The sequence below is a fragment of the Elephas maximus genome, chromosome 17 (genome assembly GCF_024166365.1).
Source record: "Elephas maximus indicus isolate mEleMax1 chromosome 17, mEleMax1 primary haplotype, whole genome shotgun sequence".
In the NCBI taxonomy this organism is placed as follows: Eukaryota; Metazoa; Chordata; class Mammalia; order Proboscidea; family Elephantidae; genus Elephas; species Elephas maximus.
Window position 1 is genome coordinate 88,023,273 of NC_064835.1, and position 27,765 is coordinate 88,051,037.

General features: G+C 54.5%; 1 protein-coding gene across 5 annotated transcripts in view; it reads right to left on the reverse strand.

Annotated features, from left to right (window-relative positions):
• Window positions 1-27,164, reverse strand: part of LOC126060770 (tyrosine-protein kinase ZAP-70) — a 31,411-nt gene extending 4,247 nt beyond the window's left edge. The window contains exons 1-12 of one of the 5 annotated variants that reach the window (XM_049857042.1): window positions 26,942-26,994; window positions 26,683-26,730; window positions 15,756-15,796; window positions 15,665-15,705; window positions 15,169-15,614; window positions 14,009-14,169; window positions 5,095-5,233; window positions 4,910-4,997; window positions 4,786-4,832; window positions 4,515-4,566; window positions 3,274-3,475; window positions 2,108-2,314 (exon numbers count right to left, since the gene is read on the reverse strand). In XM_049857042.1, the coding sequence (XP_049712999.1) occupies window positions 2,108-2,314; window positions 3,274-3,475; window positions 4,515-4,566; window positions 4,786-4,832; window positions 4,910-4,997; window positions 5,095-5,233; window positions 14,009-14,169; window positions 15,169-15,570 (1,298 nt within the window). In that variant the 5' untranslated portion in view covers window positions 15,571-15,614; window positions 15,665-15,705; window positions 15,756-15,796; window positions 26,683-26,730; window positions 26,942-26,994. Of the gene's footprint in view, window positions 1-2,107; window positions 2,315-3,273; window positions 3,476-4,514; window positions 4,567-4,785; window positions 4,833-4,909; window positions 4,998-5,094; window positions 5,234-14,008; window positions 14,170-15,168; window positions 15,615-15,664; window positions 15,706-15,755; window positions 15,797-26,682; window positions 26,731-26,941 lie in introns of all 5 variants that reach the window. The other 4 variants (XM_049857044.1, XM_049857043.1, XM_049857045.1 and 1 more) reach the window with 4 other exon arrangements.
• Window positions 27,165-27,765: the final 601 nt, after the last annotated feature.

Here is a 27,765-nt window from a genome sequence, read left to right on the forward strand (position 1 = left end):
CCCCCCCAGCTCTCCTCCTGGGACTCTCTGCCCTCAGGTTACGCAAACTTCATCTTCTCACTGACATTCCTGATTCCCTTGCCCACTCCCCTATTTTTCCACAGCACTTAGCTTCCCATGAAGGAGCCCTGGTGGCGCAGTCGTTAAAGTGCTCGACTGTTAGCCGAAAGGTCAGGCGGTTCACACCACCAGCGGCTCCACAGGAGAAAAACCTAAGTGTGCTCCTGTGGAGATGTACAGCCCTGGTACCCTGTGGGTCACTGTGAGTCAGCGTCGACTCACACCAGTGGGTGGCTTGTTGTTTCTCTTCCCATGTACTCTCTACTTTGTGATAATAATCATGATTTGTCGCCTCTTTCCCAGCCAGAATACAGGGCAGACATCTCTGTCTCTTTTGTTCACAGATAAATCCCAGGTGCTTGTAACAACCCCTCCTACGTAGTCATTGCCCAGTGAATGCCTGCTGAGTGGCTGAATGCATGACGGTGCCCCTACCAGCCCAAGTGTGTGGCTTGGCGACGACCTGCCTCAGTGAGGGTGAAACTGTGTCTGTGAGGGTAGGAGTCTGAGCATGAGGGACACGTAAAATTGGCACTTCTTTAGGCCCCATACAAAACCTATTGTCGTTGAGTTAATTCCAACTCAGTGTGACCCTACAGGACAGAGTAGAACTGCCCTATAGGGTTTCCAAGGCTATAATCTTTGTGGACACAGACTGCCACATCTTTCTCCCATGGAGTGGCTGGTGGGTTTGAACTGCCGACCCTTCAGTTAGCAGCTGAGTGCTTTAACCACTGTGCCACCAGAGCACCTACTTCTTTAGGCCAGGGGTAAGCAAACCTTTTTCTGTAAAGGACCAGGTAAAAAAAAAAAAACCCACCCACTGCCGTCGAATCAATTCCGACTCATAGCGACCCTACAGGACAGTAGAACTGCCATAGAGTTTCCAAGGAGCACCTGGTGGATTCAAACTGCTGACCTTTTGGTTAGCAGCTCTAGCACTTAACCACTTCGCCACCAGGGATTCCAGGACCAGATAGTAGATAGCATTTTAGTCTTTGAGGACACATATGGTCTCTGTCAGATATTCTGCTTTGTTTTCACAGCCCTTAAAAAATGTAAAACCATACTTAGCTCTCATGCTGCACAAAAACAGGTTATAGGCTATAGTTTTCTGACCACAGCTTTAGGTCAAAGACAATGAAATATCAGCAGCATCGCGTGGTTGGTGAATTTGGCCCCATGTATTTGGGTAGTGGAGCCCCGCTGGCTGGCAGTGTTTAGAGCTTGGCTGCTAACCAAAGAGTTGGCAGTTTGAATCCACCAGCCCTATGGAGCCCTATGGAGCAGTTGTACTCTGTCCTATAGGGTTGCTATGAGTCAGAATCGACTGGACGGCAATGGGTTTGGTTGTCTTTTTGGATTGGGGTAGCAACAGCGATAGCGCTAATAGGTACTGAGAAAGCTCTTGCTAACGGTGCCAGACTGTGTTCCAAGCACTTTATAAGTATTATTTAATCCTCTTAAGAGCCCCTTGAGGTAGAAACCATCCCCCTCCCCAAGTTACAGATGAGGAAACTGAGGCACAGACAGGTTAAGAAACCTGCCTGAGGTCACAGCTAGTCTGTGGCAGAGCTGGGTCTCCAAACCTGTGGTCAGGCTCCAGAGAAGGTGCTGTTCACAGCTCTGCCTTTCCGACCTGAGAAGGTGGGCCTGACCAGGGCCGGGTTACCCAATAAACAAGGTATTTACGGGCCCAGCTGTGCCTTCCTACCAATCTGCAGGCACAATTTCACCTGTCCCCACCACCTCAACGACGTGGTGAAACCCATGTGAAATTGTTCACCACAAATGAGCAAGTTAATACTATTAAGCCAGGGCGTGCTTGGCCAACGCAAGCGGGTGTATAGGGTGGTTCAGGTTAATCCGCCCTGGGCCTGCCTGTGCCCTGAACGTGTGGAAACGGTGCGCGCTCACCGGTGGGTGTACAGGTCCACGGGGAGTAAGAATGCACCCACCCCGGGAGCACAGGTCCTGTCCACCTGCCCCAGTGACTCGGTGGGCAGTGGGGTGAGCCCCTCCAGCTCCGCCCACCCGGGGGTCTCACTTCTTTCCGGCCAGGAACTTGTGCAGGGGCCCGCCGCCCGCCAGCTCCATGACCAGCATGAGCGCCTCGGCCTGGCAGACGCCGATGAGCCGCACGATGTAGGGGTTGTCCAGCTGGTGCATGATGTGTGCCTCCCGCATCATCTCGTCCTTGTCGGCCTTCTCCGTGCTCTGCTTCAGCACCTTGATGGCCACGTCGATCTCCTTCCTGCCGGCGCACACCCACCGTAGAGCGTGCGTGAGCCAGCCCAGCCCCTCGCTCCCGCCGGGCCGGCCACCCCATTCCCACCCCGCCCGGCCCCCCCACTCCCACCCGGCCCGACTCCCTGTTCCTGCCCCGCCTGGCCACCCCACTCCCACCAGGCCCGGCCCCCCATTCCCACCCCGCCTGGCCCCCCCACTCCCACCTCCCACCCGGCCCAGTCCCCCGTTCCCGCCCGGCCCGGCTCCCCGTTCCCGCCCCGCCTGGCCCCCACCAGTCCCACCAGGCCCGGCCCCCCGTTCCCGCCCTGCCCCCCGTTCCCGCCCTGCCCTGCCACCCAACTCCCACCAGGCCCGGCCCCCCGTTCCCGCCCGGCCCCCCGTTCCCGCCCTGCCCCCCGTTCCCGCCCAGCCCGACCACCCCACTCCCACCAGGCTCGGCTCCCCATTCCCGCCCGGACTGGCCCCTGTTCCCGCCCGGCCCGGCTCCCCAATCTCACCCCGCCTGGCCCCCCCACTCCCACCTCCCACCTGGCCTGGCCCCCCGTTCCCAGCCCACTCGTAGGGTGGATGCTGTGGTCGGCCCTCCAGTCTCCCTTCAGGACCAAGGCGCTCATTACCTGGCCTCTAGGAGCGCAGGCTGCAGACGCCCACAACCCCGGCCCTCCCCAGGCATGGCTGTGGCTGAAAGAACCGCCTGGCCCAGTCACACCCTCGCAGAGGCAGCCTGCGTCCAGTGACGGTCGATGCAGGCACAAGGGGCGCCCGCTGAGCTCCCCTGGGCTCGGCTCAGGTCTCCGCTGGAGCCCAACCTCTCCCTCGGCTGACCGCGTCCTCCCTCCCTCAGCGCTGCCCCTTGGATAATTGTGTGCAATTTCCTATCCCCGAGCCCGTGTCGGACAAACTGACGTGAGGCCACGCCCGCGCCTGCACCCCACGGCCCCCACCCGGGCAGGGCCCCCATACTTGCGCATGCGGTAGACTCCCTGGCGGACTGAGCCGAAGTTGCCGCAGCCGAGTTCGAGGTCAGCCACGAGGAGGTTCTCGCGCTTCAGGAAGAGCTTCTTGTCCTTGAGCTCCTCGGGGTCGCTGTAGGGGCTCTCGTACACACTCGTGTCCATGGGCAGCGGTCGCTTTTTCTCCGTTTTCTCCGAGGACACTGGGCGTGCTGGGCACACACTCCCAGGTCCGGAGGGGAAGGGAAGCAGGAAGGGGAAAGGGAGGCAGCTTCAGCCCCCAGGACACGCGTGCCTGGGACAAGAGTGTGCCGTCCAGAGCATGCGTGTGGGTACGTGTGCACTTGTGTACACGCTCAGCTGCATCTATGTGCACTGAGGCCACCAGCAAAGGGCTCTGAAGGCCTGTGCATCTGCAGGAATGTGTGACCACGTGTGCACCCTCTGAGTGTGCACACGTGTTATGTACATGCCCATGTACAGTGCTGTCCATGTTGGTGTGTGTGTGAACACGGGACCAAAGGTGTGCACACCTGTGTGCATATGGAACCAGTGTGCACCAGCTGGCATGCACACACTGCTGCATACATGAAAAGTGTGGACACCAATCTACATGCCTACCCATGCATGTACCATGCAGCCATGTTTATGAGGACTCTGAAGGTGAGCATCTGTGTGTACATGTAACTGCACACGCCCTTCGTCCTGCACACATGAACAGGTTTGCATCTACACATGAAGCATATGAACATTTTCAGCAGACTGTTTTAGGAACATGGCTCTGGAGCCCACCCACCTGGTTCAAATCCCGGCTCTACCACTGCCTACCTATGGGACCTTAGAAGGTGACTTGTCCTCCCTGGGCCTCCCCTTTCTCATCTGTAAAATGGGCAGAAGTACAGGAACTACTTCATAAAGACTGTTGGGCGGGCTCAATGAGTTCATACACACAGTGAGCTTGGAACATCACTGGCACACAGTAGGTGCTCAATAAATGCGTGTCTGTGTACAGGGCACCCCAAGCACAGCCAGCTATACTTCTTGAGTGTCAGCATACACCTCGACGTGCGTGTCCGCAGGCACCGTGTGAACATTTGTGGACATGGTGTGTGTACAGGGGCCAACCCAGCAAACCACCCACAGGCTTGGCCTGGCTCACCTCTCCCCCCTCACCCAGTCCCAAAGCTCATTTGGGGACCCCACTCTCAGCCTGGCATGGGCCCCACCCCACCTCCACCTCTGCCAGCTCACCTGGCTCAGGGGTGTATCCATCTGAGTTGAGGGTGTCCATCCGTCTCTGAGGCTAAATGTCATGTGGTCAGCAAGGGTCAGCAGGGCATAGCCCCTCTTATGAGACACATGAGAGGACTCCCCAGGGACAGTGCCCAGATTGGGGGGCCTCTCCTGGTCTACAGAAGCTCCCACTCTTCTTCCCAGGCTCCCCGGAATAGGACCTATCACCTGCCGCCCCCCCCCAGCTCCACCCCCAAGTCCCTAACTCCGAGAAGCCTGGCTGACTCACCTGGGTGAGCGTGGATGGATGGGCTGGGAGTGTGGGAGCAGCGGCCCCTGGGAGAGCAGAAGGGACAGTGAGGGACATGGAGGGATGGGGACTCCCACCGCCTACCCCCACGGCCCGCACCCACCTGAGGCAGCACTGGCACTGGAGTTAGGACAGGCCTCCTTGAGGCAGTAGATGAGCCCATCAGCCTTCAGCTTCAGGTACTCTACCAGCTGCAGGGAGGGGGTGTAAGGCAGGCTCCTCTCCTTCCCAGGAGCCTGAAGACCCCATCACAGCATCCCCCCAGAACAGGGTGGGTGGGCAGCCTACCTGCCAGAGAGTGTCAAACTTGGTTCCCTCAGGAATGCAGTACTTGCCGGCCTTGTCCTGGCTGATGAGGTAGTGGTACACGGTTTTCCCGTAGATCAGGGACAGCGCATACGTGCCCTGCTCCTTCCGGGGCCTCAGCCTGGAGGGGGCAGGGAGGGGGTGTCACTTCTTACAGCCACCTGGTCCCTTTCTGTGTGTCCCCCTTCTGGGCCTCAGTTTCCCCCACACAAAGTGGGCCCTATACCCCAGAGCCTCATGGAGAAGCAGCAGGGATGGGGAACCAAGGCCAGGCCCCACTGGACTTCCAGACCCACTGGTAATGGGTCAGTGGGGGGAGAGGGGTATGAGAGTCCACAGGAAAACACATGTCCAAGGCCAGGGGAATACTGGCCCCCATGGCAGACATTTGGCCCTGCACAGCTGGACACTCAGCCACCCATAAGTGAACACTTGGCCACTCACTGCAGACATCCCACCACCTGTGGTCAGACACGCTACCATCCAGGAACAGACACTCAGCCACCAAAGGAACACCTGGTCCTCCCAGCTGAGCACTTAGCCACCTTCAGCCAGAACTCAGCATCCCCTGGGGCACACTCAGTCATCTGGGAGCACACTCAATTATCTGGGGACACAGCCATCCAGAGGCACACTCAGTCATCCAGGGACACACCCAGTCATCTGGGGCACACTCAGGTATCTGGGGTCTCAGTTATCTGGGGGCACACCCAGTCCTCCGGGGCACACCCAGGTATCTGGGGGCTCACTCAATTATCCAGGGACACACCCAGTCATCTGGGGCACACTCAGGTATCTGGGGTCTCAGTTATCTGGGGGCACACCCAGTCCTCCGGGGGCACACCCAGGTATCTGGGGGCTCACTCAATTATCCAGGGACACACTCAGTCATCCAGAGGCACACTCACATATCTGGGGACTCAGTCATCCAGGGGCACACCGAGTCATCCAGGGGCACACCCAGTCCTCCGGGGGCACACTCAGTCATCCACAGTCATACAATAGGAGGGTACCTGGCCATCTACAGCAGACACAGCCTTCAACGGGGAGATTTCAAAGGATTCTCTCAGGGATAGAAAGTCATTTCCACCCGGACACCCATCTGGGTAAGCACAGCTCCGTGACTAGAGCACAGGGCTCCTTTGTGCAGATTCGAACAGGCTGCCTGCCGTCCCAGCAGACTGACCAGCTAGCTTGACAGGCTGACTTTGATAGAATGAGTCTTGACTGCCCTCTGCTGGAAATTTGTCAAAATAAAAATACAAATCTTCCAGGTCTAGGTTGGGAATTGTGCCCCTCAAAGATGGTGGCCCTGTGCAGGTAAAAACTGCCCACCCACATACACGGCCCAGAGTAAAGACACACACAGGCCAATGAAGAGTCAGAAGGCTGCATCCTCACATCCCACGGTGAAACCAGTCAACATCACCCACAAAACAGCTTTGTTTGAATCATTGGCACAAGGTCTCCTGGGCTCAGTGTAGATTTCCACCAGAGGGGGCAGGGGACAGTCTGCGGGTCTCAGCAGGCGCTGGTGGGAGTTGCAGGCAGCTGACCAGTCACCACTAAGGAGGTGCACAGAGTTAAAGAGCAGCTGGCTGGCAAAAGGCAGCAGGAAATAGCCATGGGGATGGCATGAGAGTGGGCACCCTCAGAGGTGTGGGCTCGGGCCTCACCCATGGGTACTCATTCACCGGACACTCATTTACCAGGTGCCAGCCATGGGCCAGGCACCGTTCTAAAGGCAAGGACATGGTGGTGACAAGACAGATGTAAGCCAGCCTTGCATTTGGGCCATCTGTTCACCCAAAGAACAGACACATGTCCCCTAAATCACTATGGTGGGACCTGAGTGAGGGACAGAGGGATGACAGCTACCATCCCACCCATTCCTACATGGCACACTCCCCAGAGAACAATGGAGTGAATGACGGTAGGGTTCCCAGGCTAGCCTACAACAGTCTGGGGAAACAGGTCGAAGTAGGAAACTGGGGTGTGGGTAATAGGGAGCACTGAAGGCCAAGGAAGAGAACCCCACAACAAACTAAGAAATGCAAACGTGCACACAGAGGATGTTACTTTCATGACTAGACTGGTGGGCTAGCCTGGAGGTTATGATCTCTCATTACTAATTCTCTTGAGAAGTGAAAACATTTCTTATGGGTCAGAACCTTAAGTTTTAAGCTGACAACAGAAGCTCGATGCCCAGCCACTCACCAGCAAGTATGTGTGTGGTAGATGGAGAAAACAGCCACAACACCTGGCTGCTCTTCCCATCAATAGATGAAGCCTCTTTCTCTGTCTCCCGAGTCCAGGCTTGACTATGTGACTTGATTCAGCCAATAAGACATTAGAAAACATGACACAAGCAGAGGCTTAAAAAGTGCTTGTGCGCCGGGGCTCTCCCTCCCTTACTTTTCCTGGCAACCCTGCAGCCACCATGGGAACGAGTCCGAGCTAGGCTGTTGGCGAAGCCACACGGAGGAGAACCAAGGCACTCAGCCTGCCAGGTGCCAGACGTGTGAGTGAGGCCACCCTGGATCATCCAGCCCCAGGCAGCCACATGAGCGATCTCAAGCAAGGCCAAATGAACTCAGCCTAAATTGCTAAGCCACAGAATCAAGAGTCAATAAATGACTGTTATTTAAGCCACTACATTTTAGCATAGTTTGTTACACAGCAAAAGTAACTAATACACTTTCTTTGGAAAAAGATAGGTGAGCAGCCACTAATTCCTGAGTAATAGCCACACAGGCAAAGACATATATGGTGTGGTTGACCATATATACATAGATACATTTCAGCACCTCAAATTTTACTTTATTCACCAAAAAATCACTAGGTGGTGGAAATTACCTATCCTTGCAGTGCAAACTTCCACCTGAGGTTGAGGTAAAGGCTAAGAAATAAATGTATCTCCATTCTTAAAAAAGAAAAGAAAAAGAACCTGATAATGATGACAAACAAAGAAGCTCTCATTTATTAAGGTATTGGTTCTAAATTCTTCACATATTTGTCATTTAATCTTCACAGCATCCCCACAAGGTAGGTACTACTATTGCCCCCATTTTCCAAATGAGGAAACTGAGGCACAGTGAGATTACATCTCCTGCCCAAATCATACAGCTGGTAAGAGGTGGAGTTGGATTAAAACCCAGTTCTGGATGCTACAGTTAATTTGCTACGTTGGAATGACACCCCGCTCTGTCACGGATTAACTGTGTAACCCTGAGTAAGTTGTTTGCCTTTTCTGTGCCTCAGTTTCCTCATGTGTAAAATGAGAACCAGACCAAACCAGTTGCTGTCGAGTTGATTCCAACGCATGGTGACCCTGTGCGTGCAGAGTAGAACAGCACTCCATAGGGTTTTCATGGCTGTAACCTTTCGGAAGCAGACTGACAGGCCTATCTTCCGAAGCACCCCTGGGTAGGTTCAAACCATCAACCTTTCAGTTGGTAGGCCAGCGCTTAACCATTAGCATCATCCAGTGACTCCTGCAAAATGGGAGAACCAGACCAAGTCGGAGCATCTTAACCCGAAGTGGACTCCGTGGATGAGGTTTGGGAGCAGCTATGACCTCGTATAACTCTGCAAAATCTTCCGGGTAAACGTTCCGGGGAGGGCCGGGGGAGCTTAGCCTGAGTGGGATCCCCGAGTGGGTGTGAGAGCCGTAAAGACTAAGAATCACTGGACCATACGCTCTCACAGGCCCCTTCCAGGGTCAAGTTTCAAGTTGACTCAACCAGAACCACAAGATGCCGCAATTATGCAGAAACAAAGCAAGTCTCTGCAGCAAATAGTCTTAGGTGCCATGGCGTCCATTCTTCAGCAACCGTGAACTGTGCTCAGCGCTAAGCACGGCCCCGGTCTCAGTTCCAGGCTTGAGGTGAATGGGGCTTTCTAGTACACCCCCACTCTCCTACAGAACGAGACCAGTTCTGGGCTTGTCCCGCGTGCGGTCACCGGCCTGGGATATTCCCCAGCCCTGCCCCGCGCCAGGTTTCGTTGCCACCATTTTGATCTTCATCCCGTGACTCTCCACAACCTGAGAAAGCACGTACTGACCACAGGGACCGCAGGCAGAATCTATAACAGCAAAGCTATCCAAAGCACGCCTTGCTTCATTTTCCAGGTGTCTGGCTCCTTGCAGCTGCTTCTGGACATCTCAGTGTGAGTCACTGTCCTTCATCGTGCCTCTGGACCTCGCCACCAGCCTCAGTCTCTCTACTGGGTCCGGGTCCCAGCTCCCCAGCCTCACCGCTCCACAGCCAGCGCTGGCCCTGCCTGCCTCTAAGGCTTCGAGCGAGCCTAGTATCCAAAGCACCTGCGGCTGCTCAAAGCCACTGGCCCTGCGTCCCCGACTGATATGCTCTCTTCGGAAAAAGACATGTAAGCTCCTGAAAGAACAGTCAGTAATCCCTGAGCAACAGCCACGTAGGCAAAAGCTTACATTGCTGTGGTCAACCATACATACTTCAGTGCCGCAAATCCTACTTTATTCACCAAAAAACCACTAGTGAGATTCTTCCTAGCTCAACAGGCTGGTTAATTAAGTCTTAGCCTGTCATAAATTCTGCTCTATTATATAAAAGTCTGCAAACGTTTTCTCAAAGCTTATGACAGAACAGATCAAAGCTGAGCAGCTGTTCCGGTTGAAACTGGGTTGGGGGCACAAAATCCCATCTGCTCAACTCTCCACTCATGTCTTCCACATCCCAGAATCCTCTGGTACTTTTGGGGGGGCTTAAGGAATCTGAAGGAGTCCTGGTGGCACGGTGGTTAAAGAGCTCGGCTGCTAACTGTAAGGTCAGCAGTTAGAACCTACCAGCTGCTCCGCGGGAGAAAGATGTGGCCGTCTGCTTCTGTAAAGATACAGCCTCGGAAACCCTATCGGGCAGTTCTGCTCTGTCCTGTAGGGTCGCTGTGAGTCGGGAGTGACTCGGTGGCAGTGAGTTTAAGGAATCGGAGGAACGATTTTAAACCAGTGGAATGGCAGGGTCATTATCTGCGTGTGTGGGTGCAAGGGCGAGGAGGAGAGGTGATGAACAGGGGAGGGGAGAAGAAAGAAAAACAGGAGACAGGCAGACTGTGCGGTAAGGAAAAGCTGCGTTAAGGACTGGAGATGAAGCCACAGAGGGAAACGCAAACCTCAAAACAAAGAAAGATGACATTACATTTTGTGGAGGGGAAAGTGGAAACCAGGAGGAAGAATCTCCTTACGGCAATGGGAAGAGTCACAGGCTCTCACTTCGTTGTGGAGACTTGGGGAGGATGCGGGGTCACGTCTTCATAAGCCAGTGAGGTAGAAATGTGTGTGAGATGTATGGCCAATTACGGGTAACATCTTAGTGTCACCCCAGGAGTGGGAGTGTACAGCATCTGGGCAAAGATGGCTAACTTCTGAACAAGCACCAGGTGTACGAGAAGATGGGGGTCCCCAGATGCACCAGGTGCAGCCCCAAATGCCCATGTTAGAGCTGCCCATCACCTTCACGGTGACCTTACTTCAGCCCTAATCCAGACTTTGTGAAAATGGCTGCCTTCATTCCTTTCCCCTGGGGAGTCTCCTCTCCCAGGGTAATACTGGGTCTGACCCTGTGACTTGCTTTGGACAATGCGACATCAGTAAGTAACATTACACAGCACAGGCTTGAAAACACTGTGTACTGGGATCTGCCCTCTCTGGCTGTTCTTGGGAACCCCGCAGACACCACCAGGCGACCCTGCATTACCCCAGGAGACCCTGAGCCAGTAGCCACGCAGGGGAGCTATTCAGTCCCAGCCCAACTGACCCAAACCAGAAGAACTGCCCACAGAATCGTGGAAAGTTTTTTAAAAACTGTTGTTTTGAGCCACTAAGTCTTAGGGTGGTCTGTTACGTGGCAAAAGCTAACTGATACCAATGCAAAGCTAAGTTTACCCTCTTAGGGAAAGCAGCCCTATCTTAAGTTGTTCAAAAGCAACCCTTGCCGCTGAGCACTGGAGCACACCATTCAAGAGTTCCTTCAGAAACTCTGGAAACTTCAATTCACAGGCTAAATCTGTAAGGTAAAGTGGAAAAAGAATGATTTTATCAGCCGACAGCAGAATTTGGGGAGGGAACTGCGTCCAGCCGGAGACGCCCAGGCAATCCACCACACGTGTGTGACCTCCCATGGGTGAGGAAAATCAAGAAAAAGGGATCCGTCCCCCCAAATGGGTTGGCCCAGCAGAGGGGACAGCTCTAGGGGAGGTAGGTGAAAGGAAGGGTTCAGCGGGCAGGAACTCAGGCCAAGAAGCGCCCCTGAGAACAGACAGCCCCCACCTCCGGGAATTCACAGGCACCTCAGGAAAGGTGCTGGACTTCCAGGAGGTCATGGCAGAGACACAGGCACCAAGTTCCTCCATATCTCAAGGCCTGAGTGACTTTGGCTGACATCTGGGCAAGACTGGTTATACAAAAGAGCCCATGTCCAGAAAGCGACAGTCTCAAACAGGGCTTTCAAACTCATCAGCGTTCTAAAATACCTTTGGAGAAATTATTTCACAATAAAAAAAAAAACGTGCAGACTGTCCCATGTCTCAGCTGAGGCTCGGACACACACGTTCACCCACACACGGTGACAGCTAACTGTGACACATCTCCGGCATGATGCTGTACCATCACTTTTTGGCCCCCTGCTCTTGGGAACCCTGGTGGCACAGTGGTTAAGAGCTACAGCTGCTAACTAAAAAGTCAGCAGTTCAAATCCACCAGGCGCTCCTTGGAAACTCTATGGGGCAGTTCTACTCTGTCCTATAGGGTGTCCTATAGGGTCGCTATGAGTCGGAATTGACTTGACAGCAACGGGTTACAGTTTGCTCTTGGTGACCCCATGTACAACGGGATCAGACCATTGTGGTCTGTAGGGTTTTCATTGGTCGGTTTTCAGAAGTGGATCACCGGGCCCTTCTTCCTAGTCCATCTTAGTCTGGAAGCCCTGCTGAAACCTGTTTCAGCATCACAGCGACAGGCGGGCCTCCACTGACAGACGGGCAGCGGCCACACATGAGGTGCACTGGCTGGGAGTCAAGCCAGGTCTCCCACATGGAAGGTGAGGGTCCTACCACTGACCCACCACTGCCTGCACTCTCAGCACACGTATTAATTCATATAATCCTTATAACGGAGCCTTGGGGTAGGTACTGCTACCATCCAAGAGCAGTTAGAGGGGTTCCTTCAGCACTCTCGGAGGCCTCCCACCTCACTCAGGTAAAAGTCACTCGCTGCAGTCCACCTGCCACCTCCCCGCTCTTACCTCCTCCCGCCCTCCCCCTTGCTTACGGGGCTGCAGTCACGCTGGAGCCCCCTGTGTGCCCTGGACACACGGAGTAAAGGCCTGCCTCCTGCCTCTGCCCTGCTGCCCCCTTTGCAGGGACACTCACTTCCTCAGAAAGCTGCTCAGCTCACTTCTCACCTCCTTTCCTTACTTAGCATCCCCTTCTCAGGGAGGCAGTGGTGTCACTGGGGGGGCACGGGGGGTGCGGGCCGCATCAGTGACAATGTCAGAGGGGGTGACACCAAAATGGCGGTCTCTAAAACTTTTGCACAGTGTTTCAGCAGGAATTTATTATTTTTTATAAGGATATCCCTGTAGTTCGTTACAACGAAACGTTTTCTTAATCCCGGCGTGCACATATCAGTATACCTACAAGCCTAAAACCCTACGCTTGCTTACTTTCAAACCGTCTAAGGCGGCGTAGTGGTTAAGTGCCGCGGCTGCCAGCCGAAGGGTCGGCAGTTGGCGTCCGCCAGGCGCTCCTCGGAAGCTCTGTGGGCAGTTCTGCTCTGTCCTGTAGGGTCGCTGTGAGTCGGAACCGCCTCGACGGCACTGGGAATGCGCTCAGGTCAGAGCTGTCTTTATCACCCAGCATAAGGACGCCTTGAATCACATGGGGCCGTCTGCACGCTACAAGCAGGCGCTGTGGTTTTCGTTCCTGCCGGTGTTTTCACGGCCGCTGATTTTGTGAAATTTTCTGATGTTTTAGGTACAATATTGTGGTAAGTAGTGTTTGTGAACCCGTATCACTACCTTTTTTGAGAATGAGGCAGTAATTAAAGTGAAAGAAGAAAAATGAAAAAAGGGTTCCACTCGGCAATAATGTTGTAACTGATAATGTAATTCAATGTAGAAAAAATTTACAAAACAACTTTGTTAGTATTCATATAATCTAAGAAATATTACATATAAGCAATTTACAACTCTATTTATCACATATTATTCCGTGATTAAAATTGAAAACAAACATTACTAAGGATTCTGTATGGTTTGGTATGGGAAGAAGTCCACAGGGAGGGGGTGACACCATGAGCTACCCCACTGGCTGACACCAACCCCAGTGACACCCCTGCAGAGAAGCCTCCTCTGACCACCTAATCCCAACAGCAAGCCCCCTGCCCCCATGTACACACGTGTAGCGTTTGCCACCATCTGTTATGCCTTAAATTGTATTTATTCACTGTCTTTGCCTACCTGTGGCACGGGGCAGGGGTTTGTGTCTGTCCTCAGTGCCTGGCACTCAATAGGTATTCAGGAAATATTTGTTGCATACATGAGTCCACGTAGAAAGAGGAAACTGAGGCAGGGAGACATTCCACTTGCTACTTGCCAGAGGCCTACAGTCAGTAAGTGGCAGAAGCCGGATTCCAACCCAGCAGTCCAGCTGGAGGAGGAGGGGGCTTCCTAACCACTACTTTTCCATAGAAAAATCCCTCTGCACACGCAGAAAGGCACATGTGTGCACCCACGCGGGCTCATCCACAGGCGCACCCCTTACAGCCCACCCGGCACACTCAGGTCTCCCCCAGCCCTAGGATCCTGGCCCCCAGACCCCAGTCCTCACAGCCCCCAAACCCCAGACTCCAGCCCCCACGTACAGGAACTTGCCGTCGGTCTGAGCCCCCGAGTAGAGTTTGCGCTCGGCCTCTTCACGCGTCAGATTGGTGTGGTACCAGGGCATCCGCTCGTGGGCCGTGGTGGCGATGAGCTTCTCCACCTGCGGGGCCTGGCTGATGATGGCCTGCTCCAGCGCCTCGCCCTAGGGAGGGAGGGAGGGCTTGTAGGTGTGGCCGACTGTGCGGCCACAGGAGCCCCTTTCCAACTCCTGGACCCTCCCAATCGCTGTAACCCCACGACACGCACCCCCACTCTGGGCACCTAAAGGTACGGAACCCCCGCCAACTCCTACAGGCCACGCCCATCCGTGTCCCGGCCCCCAGACCCCACCTTCCAGCCTGGTCTCAAGTGCCTCTCCAGCTTCCACCCGACGCAGGGAGTCGGGCACCACAGTGCCCTCCGCCCCCGTTGACCTCCCCACCCCAGGCCCTCTCACGCTCTCAGGCCCGCCCCCAGCCAAGCCTCGGCCCCTCCCGGCCGTGTGCACCTCCACCTTCCCGTCTAGCGTGGTGGAGCACTCTAGCACCGCTCAGGCTGTGGGAGACGACCCCCCCCACCGTCACAGGCCCTGCCTCCAAGGTCTCCTCCCAGGTGCCACCCACAACCACAGCCCCATTCCTTCAGCTGCCAAGCCGGGAGCACTTAGCATTGCTCAGCCTGGCGAAAACGATCCCTCTCCCCCAGACCCCAAAGCTCCATCGGTCCCCTCTATCCCTCCTCGGTCGCAACCCATCCTTTATGGGTCTGGCCACATACAAGCCCCGTCCTGCCCTGCGCAAGCCCCGCCCATCCAGGGCCCGCCCCTGCCCCACAAGGCCCCGCCCACAAGGCCCCGTCCCTGCCCTGCCCCACCCTGTCCAGGCCCCGCCCCGTCTAGGACCCACCCTGTCGCCTTCAGACCCCGCCCCGCCTCGTCCCCCGCCCCTCCCTGACCTGGCCCCGCCCCTCCCCGGCATGGCCCCGCCCCTCTTCGGCCAGGCCCCGCCCCCCTCTGACATGACCCCGCCCTCCCCGACCTGACCCCGCCCCGGCCTGGCCCGCCCGCCCCGGCCTGGCCCGCCCCTCCCGGCCTGGGCCCGCCCCTCCCGGCCTGGCCCCGCCCCCCCGGCCAGGCCCCGCCCCGCGCCGCCCGCGCGCTCACCTCCAGCTTCCAGGTCTGGCGCACGTAGTCGCGCACCATGGCGTCGCGCAGACTGTCGAAGACCCCGGGCTGGGGCTCGAGGCCCGGCGGCCGGTTGCACGGCTTGCGCAGGTTGCAGGGCAGCCCGTCGGCGTCGCGCGAGTAGAACTCGCAGAGCTCGGCGGGCCCGCAGTGCGCCTTGCCGCCCGCGATGGCGTAGGTGCCGTTGAGCTGGCGCTCCACCGGGAAGTGGTGGAAGCGCACGTCGTGCACCACCGAGAGCACGTAGCCGCCCAGCGAGCGCAGGCACTGGCGCAGCAGGAACAGCCCGTCCGACATGCCCGCCAGCTTCAGGTGGTCCTCGGCCTCGGCGCGCGAGATGCTGCCGTAGAAGAAGGGCAGGTGCGCCGCAGGGTCGGGCATCGCCGCCGCAGCCGCGCGCAGGGTGGCCCTGAGCCTCGTAGAGCCTGCGGGTTCAGAGGGGGACTTGGGGTACACCGGGGCCTCGCTCGCTTACCTGAACCCCGTCCATGGGGCGCGCCCTGCGCCTCGTAGAGCCTGCAGGTTCAGAGGGGGACTTGGGGTACACCGGGGCCTCGCTCGCCTACCTGAACCCCGTCCATGGGGCGCGCCCTGCGCCTCGTAGAGCCTGCGGGTTCAGAGGGGGCTTGGGTACATCGGGGCCTGGGCTCCCCTACCTGAACCCGGTGGGTTGGACCCAGAGGTAGCACGACCTGTCTGCTCAGAGTGCCATTGTGGAGAGCCTGCTTTGTGCCAGTGAACGTGGAGAGGAGCTCCAGCCTGCTCGCTCATATGGAGAAGTCCAAAACCCACCTCTAACTTTTCAGAGACCGTGTGCGGAGCGCCCAAACACCCCCACTGGCCCACACACACCAGAACCCAGAACCATGCTGTTATGGATTGTATTGGTCCCCAGAAAATGTTTGTCACCTTGGCTAGGCCATAATTCCCAGCATTGTGTGGTTGTCCCCCATTTTATGATCTGAAGTAATTATCCTGTGTGTTGTAAATCCTAACCTCTATGATGTTAATGAGGCAGGATTAGAGGCAGTTACGTTCGTTCATGAGATACGGCTCCATCTACAGGATAAGGTTGTATTTTGAGTTAATTTCTTCTGAGATATAAAACAGAGAATGGAGCAGAGAGGAGAGGGACCTCATACCACCAAAAAAGAAGCACTGGGAGCAGAGCAAGTCCTTTGGACCTGTGTTCCCTGTGCTGAGAAGCTCCTAGACCAGGTGAAGGTTGATGACAAGGACCTTCCCCCATAGCTGACAGAGAGAGAAAGCCTTGCTGTGGAACTGGCATCCTGAATTTGGACTTCTAGCCTAAACTGTGAGAGAATAAACTTCTCTTTGTTAAAGCCATCCACTTGTGGTGTTTCTGTTACAGCAGCTCTAGGTGACTGAGACACGTGCATTCACTTCACAAACACGAGTTATTACTGCATTTCAGGCCCAGTACCGGGAACATAGGGGCATAAGGCAAACGTGGCCCCTGCCCCGTGAAGATGATGTTCTAAGGGAAGCAAGGGAATGCAAAAAAAAAAAAAAGCAAAGAGACAGAAAATAATAATTACAGGTTGAGGCAAGTGTTATAAAGGAAATAGAGTAATATTTATTAAGAGGCTGCTGAGCCCGAAAGGTCAGCAGTTCGAATCCACCTTGGAAACCCTGTGAGACAGTTCTACTGTGTCCTACAGGGTCTCCATGAGTCGGAATTGAGTGGATAGCAACAGGTTTGGTTTGGTTTTTTGGTTGCCGGGATGGTCTCCGAGCTAAGATTTGAAGGATGAGGAGCCGATTTGTCGAAAAGCCTAGATCACATCAGGTGGGGGATCAGCAAGGTAAAGACTGGAGCTGGAAGAAGCTTTGCTCATCAAAGGAAAGTTCTCGTCAGCCTTCCCTCCCCCTTTCCACTAACTCTCCCCTAAGCCTTAGAAATCCCCCTCATCCTGGAAACTCCTTCCTCGCCCTGCCTCTCTGTTTTCACAGACAAGTTTCTGGACCTGTAAGCTAATCTGAATATCCGTCCACAGAGATTGGTTAAATACGGTAGGGTTTAACCCCAACATAAACCTTGATACAGCCAGCCATTAAACAAAATGAGATGTGAGATTGAACCTACTGGTAGAAGAAAAACAGAAAGCATGTTTCTATTTGGGGAGAGAGAATTAAGGATATTTGGATAGTCTGGAGCCCTGGTGGCACAGTGGTTAAAGAGCTTGGCTGCTAACCAAAGGTCGGCAGTTCAAATCCACCAGGTGCTCCTTGGAAACCCTACGGGGCAGTTCTACTCTGTCCTTTAGTCGCTCTGAGTCAGAATCGACTCAGCAGCAGAGGGTGGATAGATTGTAAGCCAGATAAAATTGTCTGTTCTCAGCTTTCTGGGTTATAAGGTGTCTGCTGAGGGATTGAGTTATGAGGTGCCTGCAATTCTCAAGACTCAGAATGTACATATAAGATTCGTTCATTTCATTGTATATAAATTTTATTCCCCCATCAAAAAAAAATAACTAAAATATTGAACCCCAGTTAATGGTGTGCACACAGAAGTGTTTCGGGGTGACGGGTACTGCACTTTGCTTTGAAATGCATCCAAAAAATAACACAGACTGACAGATGGATAGAGAAGAGGGAAAGATAGATGGGAGGGTGGGTGAGTGGGTGAATGGACGGATGGACGAATGGACGGACAGACAGATAGATGATAAAGCAAATACAGCAAAATGTTCATTGTAGAATCTAGGGTGGGTAGATATACAGTGTATGGTTCTTTCCATTTTTCTGTATGTTTTAAATGCTATAAGGTTGAAACTTTGTCTCCCCGCAGCAGTTGTTCCTCTACGAAGGTGGGGCCCAGCATGGCCAGGAGACATGGGCCTGTGTTCTGGGAAGCCCTACTTGGTTATGCAAATGCAGCAGGAGGTGTAATAAAAGTGGCTATGGATTGCAAAAGGCCACCTCTCCTGGGTGTCCCAGGACCTGCAGGAATGGGCTCTGGGGCTTAGAAGAGTGAGAAGCCAGCGCTCCTGACAAGACCCCTGGAGGAGGGGTCAGAATCTGCTTTCTAACCATATTGCTTCTGATGCTGAGGTTGGGAAAACCAGCTTGAGGGGAATCCCGGATGTCACAACAGATACAGGCAGATGGGAGTCCCAGTGACTAGTAAGACTACATTTGTATCCCCACCTGGAGAAATGGGTGACCATCTGTCATGGATTGAATTGTGTCCCCAAAAATGTGTGTCAGCTTGGCTAGGCCATGAGTCCCAGTATTGTGTGGTAGTCCACCATTTTGTGATCTGATGTGATTATCCTGTGTGTTGTAAATCCTAACCTCTCTGATGTTAACGAGGTGTGATTAGTGGCAGTTATGTTAATGAGGCAGGACTTAATCTACAGGATGAGATTTATTTTGAGTCAAGAGAGAATGGAGCAAAGGGAAGAGGGACCTCCTCCTACCAATAAACAAGAGCCGGAAGCGGAGCACATCCTTTGGAAACCCGGGATCCTTGTGCTAGAAAGCTCCTAGTCCAGGGGAAGACTGATGATAAGGACCTTCCCGCAGAGCCAACAAGACAGAAAGCCTTCCACTGGAGCTGACACCCTGAATTCAGACTTCTAGCCTCCTAGACTGTGAGAGAATAAATTTCTGTTTGTTAAAGCCATCCACTTGTGGTATTTCTGTTATAGCAGCACTAGATAACAAAGACACCATCCCATGAGAAGGTTTAGAGATGCATTAAAAAGAGTCGAGAGAGCTCCTAGGTATTCACCCAAGAGAAATGAAACTTCCATTCACACAGAACCTCCCACAGGGACAGTTAGAGCAGCTCTATTCATAATTGCCAAAACTTAGAAACAACTCACATGTTTCTCAAGAGATGAACAGACAAACTGGTACACCCCGTACAATGGACTACTACTCAGCAATAAAATGGAACAAAATACAGATACACAGCACAACATGGATGGATGAATCTCAAAGGCGTTTTGCAGAATGAAAGAAGCTAAACCCAACCCAAAGGCTACAAACTATATGATTCCACTCAGAACTGTAGTAATGAAGAATGCATGAACGTCAGGGCCTGGAGATAGAAGGAAAGATCACTAGTCTAGATCTTGACTGAGGTGGTAGTTTCTCAGCTCTATGCATTTATCAAACCTCACAGAATTTTCGCTAAAGTGGGTGAATTTTGTGTTGTTGCTAGGTGCAGCCGAGTCTGTTCTGACTCCATAGCGACCCTGTGTACAACAGAAGGAAACACTGCCCAGTCCTGCACCACCCTCACAATCCTTGCTAAGTCTGAGGCCATTGTTGCAGCCACTGTGTCAATCCATCTCAAAATTCTTTTCATCGAAGGGGAAAAAAGGAGCTGGGAGGTACAGACACACTGTGAAGTGTGAATCATAACTGAAATAGGAAAGACAGGGCTGTCTACATTCCCTGTCTCTGCTTCCTTGATTCCCGTCCTCTCATCCAGACTGGAAGCCTGCCCCTGCCCCCAAGGCTGCCCTCCCCCTGGTGGGTGAGCCCAGGGAAATGGATACGGCTCTCCTCCACGTAGGACCCCTGAGTGGTGGCCCCCAGCGGCCCCTCCTGCCTGCTTGAGCCACAGGGCACTCTCGGGTGCTGGACCAGCTCTCTGACTTCTCCCAGTCTGACCAGTCCTGCTGTCTCCTTCCACAGCCCTGTCTCCCCTTATCTGGGTGGTCCTGTCTGTGGCTACACGGCCACGCCCATCTCTACCCCTAGTCCAGATCTCTCTTCTGAGGTCGGTGTGTGCTGGCTTTGTGGCTGAACTTCACAGGCTGTTTGTGTTAATACAACCCGAGATCCAGAGATCCAGATATAACTCAACTGAGCCTGTGGTTGACTGAACCCCTCGGTGTGTTTCCCACATGGGCTGAGCTCCAGGGACTGCAAGATGCTTCTGGGCTTCCCTTGCTCAAGGATCTACTGTGGCTCCCTCCTGCCTCCCTCATTGAATCTAAACTCCCCAGCCCTCTGCTCCAGCTAGGCTGTGCTGCTGCCCTCCCTTCAAGTTCACGGCCATCCTTTCATCCATGTGGTGCCCTCCCCCCAGTGCACCCTCCCTATTCCTCTCCATCATCCCAAACTCAGCCAGCCCTGACTCTCAGGCTCCTATGGCCGCTCCCTGGTAGAGTATCAGTAAGCTCAGGACACAGAAGCAGGTGGGGGCTTGTCCAGGGGCAGTGGTAAGGTGCGGGGGAAGCTAAGCTGGTCTCTGGGGCAGGAAGCTGCGGCAGGAAATTGTCGGTAGCAGTTTGAGAAGCTCCGCCCCACGGTGGCCACAGGTGCAGCCTGGGTAGCCATAGGTGGGTGAGGGCAGAAGTCAGGGATGGGGTGGGGCCTGGCCCTCGGGGCCAGTCAGGGCCACAAGCCATGACTGGCCCCCTGGATCTGAGGCCAAAGTGCCCCGAGGCAGGTGTGTTTCCTGTGCCTTCTCAGTTTTATCCCAGGCTCCCCTGTCTCACTACCAGTAACAACAGTCATGATAACCACCGCACTGCCTGGCAGGCAGACCACGAGAGCCGGCCCTGAGTCCGCTCCTGCCTCCCTGAGCCCTTCTGGACTGTCAGGAGTACAACATGGGGTGACTACTTCCCAGGGATCCCGTGGCAAGAAAGGCTGGAGAGGCAGGAGGGGTGGACAGAAAGACAAGGCGGAAGATAAAAGGCAGCACCAGGAAGCTGGAGCTGCTGCTGAATGGGGCTGGCCGGGGGCTGGCAGCTGGACAAAGCGGAAGCCCGGCCAGTATGAAGTGTTCACTTTTGGAAGGACTCAGCCAATCAGGAGCCTGCCACTGCGACCCTAGACTCGGGGCGGGGGATCAGATGCTTCTGTCCTGAGCTGTGTCCAGTACTCCATGGCCTGGCCGGAAGACACACCATCACACCCTAGCCTCCCTGGGGCTTATCAGAGGGCAGGGCCAGGGCTTGGATTTAGGAGTCCACCGTTTGTTGTTCATCCCCCCGGCCCAGCCCCCAGACCTGCCAGAGCTGAGTCCATCCAGCCCCTCATGAGCTGGCCCTTCAGGGATCCTTCCCAGAGTCTGCAGCCCTGTTGGGTCACCCCAGGGAGACCCATGGGTCACCAGCCCTGTTCTCACAGCCCAGGCCCCAGGAAGAGGAAGAAGAAGCCGTTGAACTTTGACAAGAAATTCTCCCACTGGCGTTTCCTCTCTGGGTAAAGGCAGCGTTTTCTCACGTCTGACCAGAGGTTCCCTATACTTTAAAACAGAGCTTTGAATCGGTTTACTCTGGTTTGAGTCCCTGCTGGGAATCTGCATTTACACCCTATATATGGAATCACAGAATCACAATCTACATGTTAACAAGATCCCCAGGGTTGCTCTGATGTATACACGTGTTTTGTTAATGTGGATTCTGATTCAGTATACCTGGGGTGGAAATGCAAAGTCTCAGCGGGGGTTAGAACTGGAATAAATCAGTATGAAGCCCCGCTTTAAAAATACTTCGAAGGAAAAAGAGTCAAGTGCTCAAACACATTTTCACAGTTGTGCAAAGCATACTAACATATTAAAGAGACCTGCGCAGAAGACCCTTTTTATCTTGTTCAATCCCCACACTTATGGCGAAGGGCTTTTAAGTTCTACTGTCCTGTGGAACATGCTCGGGACATCAAAATCGCCAATTAAATGCTCACCCCGCAGTGGGGGGCTGTGGCAGTCAAGATGCTGAGGGAATGAGCCCGTCTGATTGGACCCGGCAGGAGGGGGAGGCTCTGCGTACCCCTCAGAGACTGGACATGTCCCCAGGGTGCTGCTGGAGCAGCGGGCCCTGGCCGCTCGAGCCTCCCTCACTGACCCGCCTTGTTCTCCACTGCTGGCCCTCCGACTGAATCCTTTGTCCTCCGCCCAAGACCCCCAGTCTCCCCTGGAGCCATGTGTCCTGCTCCTTAATCCCCGGGCCAAGATGGGCCCCCTGTGCCCACCAACAGAGCTTTCATGGGGGCAGCAAGGCATTTGTCAGTGAAAATGCCACCTTGGGTGCGTTACGAGCAACGGTGGCACCCGTTAGCATTTACTGTGTGCCTCGCTGCTAATCAAAAGGGTGGAGCTTGAAGCCCACCCAGAAGCACCTCAGAAGAAAGGCCTGGCCATCTACTTTGGAAAATCAGCCCTCGAAAACCCTGCGGAGCACAGACTATGACTCCCGTGGGGTCTCCGTGAGCTGGAGTCCACCCAAGGGCAACTCAAGGGTTTTATGTGCCACAGGTGGTCAGACACCTTCCTGTATTACTCCCCAGCACGAGGTCAGATTTAAATCACGGGTCTCCTGCTCAGTACCTATGTGATCCTGGGCAGTGAGTTATGCTCTCCGTCTGGAAGAGGGGGCCAGCAAAGCACCCACACTGAGTGATGGTGGGGATTCCACAAGACAGGTGCACCCAGCACAGACCACAGACTTGGCCTGCCCTTGTGCACTCACGTCCTTCTCTGCTCACAGCCGGCTAGGGCACCCACCTCAGCCAGAATAAAAGCCCACGTCCTCCTGGCAGCTCACGAAGCCTTGTGCCATCTGCCCCGACACTTCCCTGCCCTCGCTCACTCCCCTCCAGCCACACAGGGCCTCTGATGCTACTGGCTCAGGTTACTTAACCAACTCAGGCCTGGCCCAACCTCAGGACCTTTGCACTGCCTATTCCCTCTGCCTGGATGCTCTCCCCGCTAATATCCCTCCCTGCATTCAGGTCTCTGCCTAAATGTCACCTCCCCCAAGAGGCGGTCCCTGACCCCCTGTCTAAAATAGCCCCCCTCCTCTATCCCCGACCCAGCTTTATTTTTCTTCACCACCTAAAATATGGTATTTGTGTTGACTTTTTGACGTACCTTTCTCCCCTTCTAGAATCTAAGCACCATGAGAGTGGAGACTTTATCTCGTTCCTCTGCCTATAAACCAAGACACGTACAGTGAGCCCCCTCCCCGTCTGCGGTTTTAGTGACCGCGGTTTGAAAACATTTAACGAGTCCGCAGCAGGATGAGGTCTCCTGCAGTGCCGCTCCATCATTCACATAACTTTATACAGTATATTGTTACAATCGTTCCATCCCATTATTAGTTATTGCTGTTAATCTCTTCCTGTGCCTAATTTATCACGGGCACGTATGTGCACGGGCGGTCTTGGAATGCATCCCCTGCAGATAAGGGGCATCGCCGTAGTTGGCGCCCAATAAATGTGTGGCGGATCAATCAATTAATTAGTGACTTAATTAGTATAGCAGTTATAGTCCTGGGACAGGGATGAGGGGCAACAAGGGCCAACGCAGCCTTGTGGTGGCTGGGGACACCTCTGGCGTCCTTGGAATCTGAGCAGCCTGATGAGGGTGAGGGGCCTTGGGGGCTTCCTTAGGACATAGGGGTGAGTGGTGGACCTAGAGGCTTCCTGTCACACTGAGAGGGGCCCATGGTGTGGGGCAGAAGAGCCAGTCGGGAGGAGCCATCGTTCAGGCTGCTCCCTCTGCCCCAAACAGTGCCCATTCCTTCTCTATGCTTCTGGTCCCAGCTCAGCAGCCCCTCCTCCGGGAAGTATTCCATGATTCCCACTCGGTCCATGCCCTCCACCCCACCACGCCTGAGTCAGGTGCCTCATCTGGGCTCCCAGGAGCCCCTTCCCCATACCACAGTCCTGACGGCCGACTGTGATCATTGCCTGTTCCTGTCTCTGATCAGGAGGGCTCCCCAAGGCAGAGCCATGGCTATCTTGCTTTCTGCTGCAGCCCCTGCTTCCTCCCTGTAAATGTCTGTCAGATGGAAAACAGCAAAATTAGTAGCCTCTATTTTTTATTTTTTATGCCAGGGACTATAGTAAGCCACTTACGAGCATTATCCATTTAGCCTATCCTCACTGCCACTCCCTCACGTGGGAACTGTTGTCCCCATTCCTCAGCCAAAGAAACAGGCTCAGAGAGATTGATGTCATGCCCAGCAGCACACAGCCTACGAGTGGCAGAGGGGGGAACTGAACCTGGGTCCCCCTGATCCAGCAGCCACGACTTAACTGCTGTATCAGATGCATGAGGCATTGGGAGAGCAGAATCCACAGCTCTGAGCCGGGGCCCCGGGAGCCCCCATGTCCCCACAGACCCCGAGCTGGCCCAGGTTTTGCTGCACCTTGAGCGGCCTTCAACTGTCCAGGCCCAGAGAGTGCCCCCCCCAACTGACCTGCACTGCCTGGGTTCTAGAGCTGCCTGGGTTCTATGGCTGTGTGACCCCAGTAAGGAGCTTTCCCTCTCTGGGTCTCAGTCCCTCTGATGGTAAAATGGACATGGGAAAAGGGTTAAAAAATAATAATAATAAAAGTTGCCATCAAGTAGATTCCAGCTCATGGTGCCCCACGTGTGTCAGAGGAGAACTGTGCTCCATAGGGCTTTCAGTGGCCAATTTTTCAGAAGTAGATCCCCAGGACTTTGTTTGGAGGCATCTCTGGTTGGACTCAAACCACCAACCTTTTAGTTTGTAGCCTAGAGCACTAAGCATTTGCACCACCCAGGGACTTCAGGAGAAAGGCTGGGGGCTGGGAAAGAGTAGATGAGTGGGGCTGGAGGTGCCTGATACAGACCTGGGGGTAGCATGGAGCTGTCCCGTGCACTGTGGAGTATTTATAACACCCCCGAGTCATGGCAATGAAAGATGTCTCCCCCCAAAAAAAGCCAAACCCGTTGCCATCGAGCCAATTCCGACTCATAGCAACCCTATAGGACGAGTAGAACTGCCCCACAGAGTTTCCAAGGAGCGCCTGGTGGATTTGAACAGCCAGACATTATTAAATGTCCCCAGGGGCAGGAAAGAGGCAAAATTGACTCTGATTGAGAACCACGGCCTTCACCCTAAGCTTTGGTGTGGGGCAGGGCGTGGTCAGGGATCAGTATAGAGGTCCAGGATAGTCCCCAGGCGCTGCTGGAGTTCCAGAGCCTGAAACATGAACATAGAGCTCATAATAATAACCACACCCTGTGCCATCAAGTCAATTCCGACTCATAGTGACCCTACAGGAAGGAGTAGAACTGCCCCACAGGGTTTCTAAGGAGCTGCTGGTGGATTCAAACTGCCAACCTTTAGGTTAGCAGCTGTCGCTCTTAACTACTGTGCCACAGGGGCTCTGACCAGAGTAGAGTGGGTCCCAAAGCTAACCCCTTCTGAGTGGCGTCTCATAAAAGGGAGTCCAGACCCAGAGACAGGTCCACATTGGGTGAAGAAAGCCAGAAACCACTGGCTACTACTAGAAGCTGAGAGAGACAAAGAAAGGCCTTTCCCTCTAGCCGATGCCCTAAATTCAGAGTTCTAGCCCCCAGGACCGGGAAAAAATTAACTTTTGTTCTTTAAAGTCACCAGCTTTGTGGAACTTTTCTGTGACGCATGGTAACTAAGACAAGCATGTACAATGTGCTAGGCACCCACTTAATCCTGTTGAGAGCCCCTTACCTGTGAGGGAAGTATTGTTATGGAACCTATTTGTAGACAAGGAACCTGAGGTGGAGTGACTCACCCAAGGTCACACAGCTACCAAGTGGCAGAGCCAGGGCTCGAACCCAGGCAGCCTGGCTCCAGAGCATCCACTCGAACACCATGCCTGATCCCTGCCTGCCCAGTGTCCCTGCCAGGGCTTCATGGGTGAGGCCAGAAGACAGTCAAGAAATGGAAAAAGAAGCTGTATACACGGCAAACAGGCTTTAGCAGGTGGCACCGCAGGGCCTTCCATCCAGGTGGCTATGCCCCTAATCCCTCAGCAAGGTTTTATTAAGCATGGACCCAAGAGGGCAGTAACGAAGCTTGTCTTAAGCCGTTTACCACATAAACCCCAGTTTTCCTGCCTGGGACACCTTTCCCAGCCTCTCACCCAGCAATAAGGAGCTGACCACCCACTAGGTGCCAGGTGCCAATCTTTTTATCTGCATTTAACAGATGCACAAACTGAGGCTCAGGGAGGCCAAGCAATTTGCCAAAGACACACAGCAATTGAGCAGTATTCAAGTGGTTTGCTCCTTCACCTCTCTGGGTCCCCCTTTAACCTGAGCTGGCCTGCCGTGGTTTCCCTCAGGGAAATCTTCGGCATTGTGTTTTTGTGCTTCACAGCTCTGTTGAGCTACTCCTCGTACTCATGGGGCCTGGGGGCCAGAGTACACTACTGCTTTCTATGCTTCCTGGAGCCAAAGATGCGGCCCTGACGGGCCCCAGCAGGAGGCCAGGGACTGAGGGTGAGCAGGGGTCTCTGTCCCCTGGACACCGCCACTCACCCGAGCCTCCAGAGTTGGAGATGCTTCCCTCAGAGTGACCACAAGCTGCCTCTGTTTCCTTCTCCAGCTGGACACCTCCCACCCCGGTCCTACAGCCCTCCTGACCCTCCCCAGAGGCCTTCTGGCCCTCCCCAGCGGCCTCCTGACTCCAGGTGAACACTCTGTCCACCTCTGCCAGACTCAAGCCATACCTGAAGACACTGGCCAAGTGCTGCCTGGGGAGGACTTACCTGTGCAGACCTGGTGTCTCTGTCCCCAACAGCGACAGACAGCTGGTTCTAGATGAAGAAATGGGGCCCAAAAATCCAACTTGAGTTTCTCTGTAACCCACCAGCCCCTTCACACACATAGTCGAGGTCTAAGGAGATCGCGCCCCATCGGGGTTTCTCATTCAGGGGGAGTTTTATTCACCCTCTGCCAGGTACCCCAAGGCCCTCGGAGTGGCAGTGGTGGCAGGACAGGGGCAGAAGGCCCAGGACAGCCACTCACCTGGATGTGCCAGAGGCAGCACCAGGCCCAAGCAGGGCAGAGACCTGGGCCGGAAGGCCTGTGCTACTGACAGTGGCTTTCTCTGAAACTCAGCCTGTTTCCTTAATGCGAACACAGGAAAGGGGGCCGCGTTTGAAGTTTACGTCAACATCACAAAGTGCTGTGTTCAAGGAAAATCACAGGCCATGTGCTCTGGAGATGGCAAAGGGCATTTCCGGGGCCCAGCAGTGGTGGGGACCTGAGGCTAACCCGCCACAGGGATTATGCCACAGTGATGATTCCAACCACAGCCTGAAACACCCCCTGCCTGGGAGGAGGGGACCCGTGAGCAGAATCGGGGTGGGGCGGGGGCAGTGGGAGGGGGAACCCAGGGCTGGCTGGAAACCAGAGTGCCCGCCATAACCTCTGAGAGGGGCATCAATCCAGGGCCTGCCTCTGCCTGAAGCACCCATCAGACCAAACCAAATCAAACCTGTTGCCATGGAGTCGATTCCAACTCAGCGACCCTACAGGACAGAGTAGAACTGCTCCATGTTTTCCAAAGAGCAGCTGGTGGATACAAACTACCGACCTTTCGGTTAGCAACTGTAGCTCTTAACCCCTGCGCCACCAGGTCTCTACCCCATTTGAAGGATTTACTTATTCCACAGGCAGGTTAAAGGTGGAGGCAGGAGAGGCCCACACAAGCAGTTGGCACCCTAAAGGCCCAGAGCAGCTCAGTGCACCAGGACAGCAGCGACACCGCTAGGCCCCTGCGCTCAAGGCCCACAGCCTAGAAGGGAAGGTAGCTGAGCCAAGGGGGAGGCCAGTGCTGGGATGGTGGC